A 9,601-nucleotide genomic window follows, 5' to 3' on the forward strand; every position below is an offset into this window, starting at 1 on the left:
GAGTTTTATTGTTGTTGTAGTATAATTTTATTGAACAATTTAAATAATTAAATGATATATTTAATCAAATTAAAATATAAAATATCAAAATATTTTTTCATCGTAGTTGGTGGTCAGTGGTTACCCTTAATTTTCATTTCACTCGTTCACAGTTTATCATCATTTACGCAGTGGACCTGTCCAACTCAAATTTGATATATCTTCTCATTTTGGATGAATTTCTCTCATTAGCTCTTTCCAGAGTGTAATCGAGGTAAGAATGTAGTGTTGTCAAACCTTTGCTGATTTCGATTCAATCACTAGCCACCCAAAAAACGACGGTAGCGCGTTTGGATATGAAACAACGATTTCGAATTTTCTAGTTTCTTTTGATCTGCTTAAAAGACTATTCGATTCAGTGATATAGGTTTCTGGTTATTTTTTTCTTCTTCTTGATGTCTGTAAATTTGTAACCAGCTTTGAACTCAAAGATGGGCGCGAGAAGAATTTCGTTGACATGGAGGAGGGAAATCTGGAGATCGGAATGGGTATCCTATTCATTTTACATTCAAAGCCTTCAATCTGGATTTTGATCATTTCCTAATCTCGATTTCTTTTTCGATCTATTATCAAATAAAAAAATTATGATTCTGGAGTGGTTCTGTTTTTAATCTTTTAGTCGGTTGGTTATGTAATACTTTTAAATTCATGAAATATGTCTTCAATGGTTCGGTGTATTAACACAATCTTGAACGTAAGGTGGATATTTAATTCTTTAATTTCTTAATCAAACAACTACTTCCTGTTTTTTTTTCATTGATATGATCTGAGGCTGGAGGGATGCTTTGGTGAGAATTTGTTGTTATTTTGTTGGTGTGATGATTATCTAAAAGTTTAAATCGAGGTTGTTGGTTTGCAGAGTATAGAACCGTGTCTGGCGTTGCTGGACCATTGGTCATTCTTGACAAAGTTAAGGTAGGTTTGCTCCTTCATATCTCTATAGTTTGTCTTCAATGTTAATAGCTAGTTGTATGATAATATAATGCATAAATTTTTTATATGTTTCAGGGTCCGAAGTTTCAGGAGATTGTCAATATTCGTTTAGGTGATGGAACAACTCGAAGAGGTCAAGTTTTGGAAGTTGATGGAGAGAAAGCAGTTGTGCAGGTGTTTGTCCTGGCATATTTTATAGGATGAGAGGTCCTAAGATTTGATTGCTGTTTGGTGGATCAAGAAAAGTGGAGTAGAATAACATAGTGGTGGAAATGTGTATATATCATTTACTAAATCTAATAATATCATTACCATTAGATATGAATCTTGAGAGCATTTGGTGTGAATTGGATCTGGAATGGCTTTAAATCTGTTTTGATTGCGGCATCTTTGTTCTTTCCCCTCCCTCCCTTTACAGGTTTTTGAAGGAACATCTGGAATTGATAACAAATACACAACAGTGCAATTTACAGGAGAGGTAATAAGTCTGCCATTCTTTGGTGTTGTAGGTTTCATTCTGTCATGGCTTGTAAAACTGGGATGGTAGATAGAATTGTTACCTTCATGGGATCTTTCAAACCTCAGTGTTTTATTTTGAAATGTTAGTTATGACTTTGTGTTCTTTGATGCTAAACCTTTTTTGTTTTCCTTATTTGACTGATATTTTCTTGGAGCTCTCATAGAAATCTTATGGTTAAGAAAGGAATGAGGCTGATCTTTCTAAAGTAGGGAAAATTTTTAACCATCCATTATTGACGTCTTGAATCATCATTGTTTGGGATCTTAAACCTTTTACAGAAGTAAGGTTGTCAGTTTAGTCATTTTCTTTTGGCTTTCGACTGTTGAGCCACTTCTAATGTATGTTTTACAGGTTTGAAAACACCTGTCTCATCTGATATGCTAGGCCGCATCTTTAACGGCTCTGGAAAACCCATTGATAATGGCCCTCCTATTTTGCCTGAGGCATATCTAGATATTTCTGGTAATTGTATTCAGCAAACGTTGGTATTCTGGTAGTTAACAGATGAGTAAGTTTATGTTACTGATTTTAATTTCTGTTCCTTGTCTTTCTCAGGGAGTTCTATCAATCCTAGTGAGAGGACTTACCCTGAAGATGATTCAGACAGGGATCTCAACAATTGATGTCATGAACTCCATTGCCCGTGGACAGAAATTCCTCTTTTCTCTGCTGCTGGTCTTCCTCATAATGAGATAGCTGCTCAAATCTGTCGTCAGGCGGGTCTCGTTAAGCGATTGGAAAAGTCTGATAATCTCCTTGATGTATGTCTATACTGTAGCCTACTATTGGTTTTATATAGTTGACATGACTGTGTGCTTGATGTTCATGGTTTATTCTTGGATGTCAATGATTTTTGTTTGTGGTGCATAAAGGAACCAATACACATTTTTTGGAAGCTAGATGCCTGCTCATTTCTTTTATTCCACTTTCAAATTGTGATCATCCCATTCTGTGGATTGAACTTTTAGGATCACCAAGAAGAAGACAATTTTGCCATCGTGTTTGCTGCTATGGGGGTGAATATGGAGACTGCTCAATTTTTTAAGAGGGATTTCGAGGAAAATGGATCAATGGAGAGAGTGACCCTTTTCTTGAATCTGGTAATCTCCATTAATTGATCTAATCCTCCCTGCATTTTTCTTATTCACTAAATTGATTCAAGTTATATATTCATGTCATTTTGAATTCCCTTTTCCCATTGAAGATGACCTTTCCCCCTCTTGAACTGCTCTGTTTAATGTGTTTACAGGCAAATGACCCCACAATTGAACGAATTATCACACCTCGAATTGCCCTCACAACTGCAGAGTATTTGGCTATGAATGTGGAAACATGTTCTGGTTATATTGACAGATATGAGTTCTTATGCTGATGCTCTTCGTGAGGTACATATGCTATGTAATTTTTAGCTGGGAGGATATATATGGCACACAATTTCATTCTCAAGTTATTGCTTATTGACAAACAGTGTTTTGTTTGTGCTTTTCGAATGTCTCTATACTTTTAAAGTCAAAGGCAATATTGTTTTCTTAAGATCTTCAATATGTTTTTTTCTTTTGGAGCTGGAAAGTGACTTTAGAAACTGAATGTAATCCACGTGACAGGGACTTAGAATTACTTAAATCTGACAAACCAATAAATTGATACTCCATTACAATGCAGTGTATACCACCAATGCTAGACTTGCATCATTCATCATGCTCTGTGTGTGCCTTTGCCTCTAGGTATCTGCTGCTCGTGAAGAAGTCCCTGGAAGGCGTGGATATCCTGGTTATATGTATACTGATCTGGCCACAATTTATGAACGAGCGGGGCGTATAGAAGGGAGAAAAGGCTCCATCACCCAAATTCCTATTCTGACCATGCCTAATGATGGTAAGAGGCATACTGGCACAGTACAGTATTCTTTTTAGTTTTATTGGGTATCTGATATAATATTTGGTTGTTTATTTTCTGTTAACCAGATATTACCCATCCTACACCTGATCTTACCGGTTATATTACTGAAGGGCAGATTTACATTGATAGACAGCTCTACAATAGACAGGTGACTGAAATGATATGCATTTTTGACATTACTGAAAAATTGTTGTACGAATAATAAATAGTCAGCAGTATTGAATTGATAAGAAATTGAGCATACTAAATGAGTTCTAAGTTGCCAAATGGTTTTGATTTCCATATGAAAAGCCAGTGTCTAAGTTTGGAAGTGTAATTTTTTTAACTTATTATTATTATATATTTTCTGAACAGATATACCCACCAATTAATGTACTCCCTTCACTCTCTCGATTAATGAAGGTACGACTAATACTAGTTATCATTTCATCTTGCATGAGAGTCAAGAAACTGCACAGATTAGGAGTTTGTGCTAAGCTTTTCCTTCTGTTGTGTATGTTCAGAGTGCTATTGGAGAAGGGATGACTCGTAAAGATCATGCTGATGTGTCCAACCAGGTTAACAAGGGTCCCTCTAGCTTAAATATTAGTATTATTAATATTGATACTGAAACCCTGCTATTCTTGATTTCAGCTCTATGCGAATTATGCTATCGGAAAAGATGTTCAAGCAATGAAAGCTGTGGTTGGAGAGGAAGCACTTTCTTCTGAGGATCTGGTTTGCTTCTCTCTTTCTCTCTACTTTGCACGCTCGTGTTTTTGGATGGGTAGTTGACACTATGCACAGCTGTATCAAACATAAAGTTGTGTTGAGATTGCATTTTGATTTTCTCCTTCTTGTCAATGCTACAGCTTTATCTGGAGTTCCTGGACAAATTTGAGAGGAAGTTCGTCACGCAAGGTGCTTATGATACTCGCAACATCTTCCAGTCACTTGATCTAGCATGGACACTGCTTCGTATCTTTCCTCGTGAACTTCTGCATCGTATACCTGCGAAGACGCTTGATGCATTCTACAGTCGTGAAGCTTGAATGCAACAAGCCGAACCGATAAAAGCACTTGCATTTGCTGCACGGTCTCAACCCGAACTCAGTCTTGGTGAATGGCTTCTTTACTACTGCAATGGACGAGATATGTTTCATTCAAGTTTCATGCCCTGTGATTATTTTAGATTTAAGTATTATTTATTTTGAGAACGCATAAGATTTTCCTAGGGCATTATTTTCAGGTCGATATTTTGTCATTCAAACCTATTGTTAAAGACTTGAATTGCCAAGGAAAAAATAAAGACTCGAGTTGGTTTAAGCTTATATATCCGTGGTGTTGGACACAAGCTTGTCCAACATAAACTAGACATGAAAAATATGATAAATTACATTAGATGTCATGGAACTATGTCAAAATATCTTTTTGGTCATCAAATATTATAAAATAATTATTGAACTTATCAAACTGCTACAAAAATGGCCCTTATAACATTATATATTGTAATTATGTATATCATTTTGGACGAATTTTCCGCATTATTAAGGGCGATTTCTTGTCCATGTTGTTCTAAGCAGAAAATGAATATGAATTTAAAATTAAACTATGTTTATCAATTGTAATGTTTTTTCAATTCGAATATATTCTATGAAGATATGTCCCACTGTTTTAAGCAAAATTTCAAATCATTTTTAACCCGAAATAAATAATTAATGATGAAGAGTTAAAGTAAAGATGTGGTTTTACACTAGTGAAAATGCATAAATTCCAACATTTGTATAGTTTTAGAATTTCCAATCTTAATTAGTAACACGAACCCCTTGGTATCTCAAAATCTCACCAATAAGTTCTCCTTTCCCAGACCCCACGTACCTTCCACAAATCTCACCATCTCTAATGAACAAAAACGTTGGAACCTCCACAACGTCCATGTCCTTGAGGAACTGCATGCAGCTGTCGTTCTCATCACCGTTCATCCTCGCGAACACCACCGAATCCATCTGCCTCGACAGCTTAATCACCGTCGGATACACCTTCACGCACGGCCCACAATGCTTGAGCCCCACGTCAAGAACTATCAGCTTGTGGTCCACCTTGTGGTCTTCGATCAGCTTCTCCACGTCCTCCCGACAGTGGAGCTGAACCACCGCCGAATGACTGTCACCGTAGTACAACACGTCGCCCATCAGCTGGTCCGGCCCGATCCCTTCTTCTTCGTGGATTTTCTCCATGCTTTTGTAGAAGCTGAAGTGTGGGACTTTCTTTATTTCTTCCCTTATGCAGAGCTCTCTCGTCTTGTCCGATTCATCGCCCATCACCAGGATGAACTCGACGTCGTTGCAGGTCCTGCTGAGCTCCACCATGAATGGGTATATCTTGCTGCTGTGGTAACTGTGGCTGGCCGCGAATTCCACCACCACGAGCTTGTTTTTAGCCGTTTTAAGAACTTCGTCGAACTCTTCCATGCTGTGGACCTGCTTCACCCTCTCGTCGCTCGGGGATTTCTTTGTCCCCGGCGCAGCCGTCGCCTTGGTGATGAATCGAGGGGGTTTGGTTCTTTCGAGTGATTTCGTTGAAAATGGTCTCGGCTTTGAAACGAAAGGTGGAAGAAAAGAACCATGGGAGCTAAGACAAGTGGCTCTCGGGATGAAATGAAGACCGGTGCATGGTGGTGGCTTAGTTAAGAGATTTGTGACTGCAGCAGCCATTGAAGTCTCTCTTCTCAAAGCTCTCAACTGGGCTTCTTGGGAAATAGAATAGGTTTAGGGATTAGGATGTAAATACACTAAAAATCTTGTCGACCAAAAATGGCAACCACTCGTTTTTGGTTTAGTTGGGTTCATTTATCCACATATCTTCTTGTTTTTATGTTCTGCATTATCATTGGACATGACTTTTGAGTTTTGAGCACTTTGGATGTTAATTTTTGGTTAAATTCTTGTGCTAGCCATTGTATTATACATAAAGTTTAAATTTAATCTATATATTCTAATTTACTATTATCATGTATTCTAATAATTATAAAGTCTATTGTTTGTAACTTTGTAAGTGGTTTCCTGATTTTACGTTTGTGCTAAGGACAGTAGGATTTGGATTTATGTAGTAGTTTTACTTTTCTTTTTGTGTAAAATAAATTGAAATAGTCATTAAATAAATTATAAATAAAGGTTACTATATTAAAGTAAATGCGACTGTTCTTTGTAAGTTGTAGATTTAATTTTTTATATTATAAATAAAATTTTAGAGTATTTTATTTTTATTTAATTAATTAAAGTATTTTTTTAATAAAAGTGAGTACTTAAAGATATCATTTTTGTCGAAGTAGGTATTTAAAATATTTTTAGTTAACATAGGTACCTAAAATATATTATCTTTTTTATTTAAGTACTTAAAGTATTATTTTACTAATATCACACGTCAACTTTTTAGAACTTATATAAAAATACTTGAATACTTTAAGTACCTATTTTGACCAAAAAAATATTTTATGTATCTATTTTGATTGAAATGATAACTTAAAGTATTTTGACCAAAAATACTTTATGTACTTAGGTGAAAAATATGGTATACTTTAGATACTTGTTTATGGTGTAAGCCTAATTCTTCATTTTGATACTTTTGAGTCTTTATAATTTAATCATATTATTCTTACATTATTTAAATCGGAATAGAGGGATTAAAACTGACTAAATCAGAGTACATAGATTAAATTCATAACATATGTATAGTATAGGTACTAATAAAAAATTGACCTAGATTTTTTCATCACTTGGGTTGATTTATGCTTGTCCAATCATTCTGAGGTTGCTGTTAAGAGGTGAGAGTTCAAATATCTGAGGGTGTGAAAATGAAATCGAATGGGCTCCTATACTAAATAAACCATTGGGGTTTTTTTTAATTAATGATTGATATTTGATTTATTAATCAATTAATTCAGATCGAATTTTATCGAGTTACATTATGAGAGCGATCCTCCTAACCAAATTTACTAAATACATAAACGCTAGTATTCGATCCCATGATATTGCTTAAAGACTCTAATGTCTCATCCTATATAAACTATTTGAGTCTTAATTTCAACTTTGAAATTTCGGGGGAAATCGCAGGCCTTAGTATCGAACTTTTACTTTAAAACCCACCCTAGGTCTTAGACGTCACAACATTTGGGCCTTATACTTTTGAACGGGCCCTTTTTATATTTTAATATATTATATCATTTATATGATGTAATTAATTAAATTTATGATGACATATAATTCTATAATGTAAGTATTAAAACAAAACTAAAATTTTAATGTATTAAAAATAAAGAAACAAAATAAAATTGTTAAATGCTGAATTAAAAATAAAATAAATATTTTCTGAAAAATAATATAAACAAACTAAACATTGATTTTAATTAATTATTTATAATTGAATATAGATGGATTTGAATAAATTTTGAAGCCGATGTTAGGTTTGGGTAGGCATAAAATATGCTATTCTATGCTGTTTGGGATGCCGGAAAATAAGGGGTAAGTATTCAATTTAGTCGAATTAAAACATTTTGAGTTAATTAAATTGACGAGACATGTTTTATAACTCAAATTTTATTTAAATAAAATTTTGAGTTAAATTTCTGTAAATATTTATAATTTCATGATACTATTTGATCCTAATTTAAATGGTTTTATATAATCATATATCATGTAAAGTTGAGAGACTCGAATCAGACTTAAAAATCAATCTACTAATTACTAAAAGTTTTGAGTTACTTGAGTTTATTTTATAATTGAACTCAAGTTTAATTTTTTGAACCAAATTTATAAAATTACGAGTTGAATTAAGTTGAATATAATTTTTTAAATCGAACCAAATAAAAAAATATATTTTTTAGTTGAATCAAATTTTATTTAACCTTACCAAAAAAATGTTAATCACTTAATTCATCTCTATAAACTATATAGATAGTCATCCATAGTCGTGATTATATTTTAGCCTTAGAATTGAATCTACCGCTGAAGCAATTTTATCTTAGAATAACCTAATTATGTGTAGGCTATGTAACACCCTAATTCGATACAATCTAAAAACCTAATAGATTAGAATATCACACGTAACCATCGAAGTGACTAATTTTTTTAAAAAACATTTTATTTACATCCATAAATCTCATCAAGGTAAAATATATCTAGTATGTTTACAAAATACGGGGAAGCTCTCAATAATAATATCTATAATAATAGAATTCAAAAGAGTTATGACTAGACACTACATAAAGGTTTATGATAGTACATGTCACTGTAATACTCACGACAAACTCTAGAAGCTGATCAAGTCTGGACTCCTGAATTTGACGACAAGCTCCTCGGATTGGCACCTACGAACCTGCGCATAGAAACACATTCCATAAGCTGAGCTCACAAGCTCAATGCCACACAAATAACCCAACTATACTACATGCATTCAACATATGAGCATGCTACGTGCATAGTTATAAATCATGTGTACATTTATCAGAGAATGAAAGTAAGCATCATGATGTAGCTCGAGTTCATCATAACATCACAGGACTCACACCCTTATTTTCTTATTAAGGGTATTTCAGTTAAGACATGGGTCACATAGCATCAGCATCTTACGATATCTTAGGCTAGGTCCAAGTTACATAGGGTCGGCACCTTGCCAAGCCAGTCTACTCCTATCAAATACTTGGGACGTGTTTGAGTCTCATAGCATCAGGACATCATCCAACTAGCATTTTAAGTGCCCAAGCACTTGTTTGGATATATCCGGATAATCCTCATTCTATCACACAAACGTCATATAAAGTGACTCGGATATCCTCATCAGTTCCCGAGCATCAAACCAAAGCATAAGTCTAATGGAATCTTACCTCATTAAGATCTTATGTTATCACACAATTGTTAAGGTTTATACTTGTATTCTTATTGGAGAGTTTTCCTCTCAACAAAAACCCCACCTTCTTCCTTCTACAACAAGCTAGGCTTACCGCCTAAATATTCACGATAGAATCGATACTCCCCTTCTAGGGTGTAAATACTTCCCTGAGTATCGGTACCAAAATTACATTCAATGTTTTGGAAAATGCTCCAGTATCGATACCCCTATTGAGAGTATCAATATTCTACCCTCAGTATCGATACTCCCAGTACCAATACAAAATTACTTTTGATGTTTTGAAAAAACCCGGTACCGATACCTCGAGAGTATTGATATTATACC

At 34.5% G+C, this 9,601-nt stretch overlaps 1 protein-coding gene and 1 pseudogene across 1 annotated transcript; one reads left to right on the top strand and one right to left on the bottom strand.

The window, feature by feature from the left end:
* Nucleotides 1–460: 460 nt before the first annotated feature.
* On the top strand, nt 461–4,671 carry LOC120157044 (annotated as a pseudogene).
* Nucleotides 4,672–5,099: 428 nt separating this feature from the next.
* On the bottom strand, nt 5,100–6,135 carry LOC120157055 (thioredoxin-like protein CDSP32, chloroplastic). The gene has a single exon (XM_039168316.1). The coding sequence runs from the start codon at nt 6,082–6,084 to the stop codon at nt 5,176–5,178; it is 909 nt and encodes a 302-aa protein (XP_039024247.1). The 5' UTR covers nt 6,085–6,135; the 3' UTR covers nt 5,100–5,175.
* Between the last annotated feature and the right edge of the window lie 3,466 nt (nt 6,136–9,601).

Source organism: Hibiscus syriacus, unplaced genomic scaffold, assembly GCF_006381635.1.
Source record: "Hibiscus syriacus cultivar Baekdansim isolate YM2019G1 unplaced genomic scaffold, ASM638163v2 tig00002840_pilon, whole genome shotgun sequence".
Classification (NCBI taxonomy): Eukaryota; Viridiplantae; Streptophyta; class Magnoliopsida; order Malvales; family Malvaceae; genus Hibiscus; species Hibiscus syriacus.

Coding starts and splice junctions, on each gene's coding strand:
- LOC120157055 (XM_039168316.1), bottom strand. CDS start 6,084: ATGGCTGCTGCAGTCACAAATCTCTTAACTAAGCCACCACCATGCACC.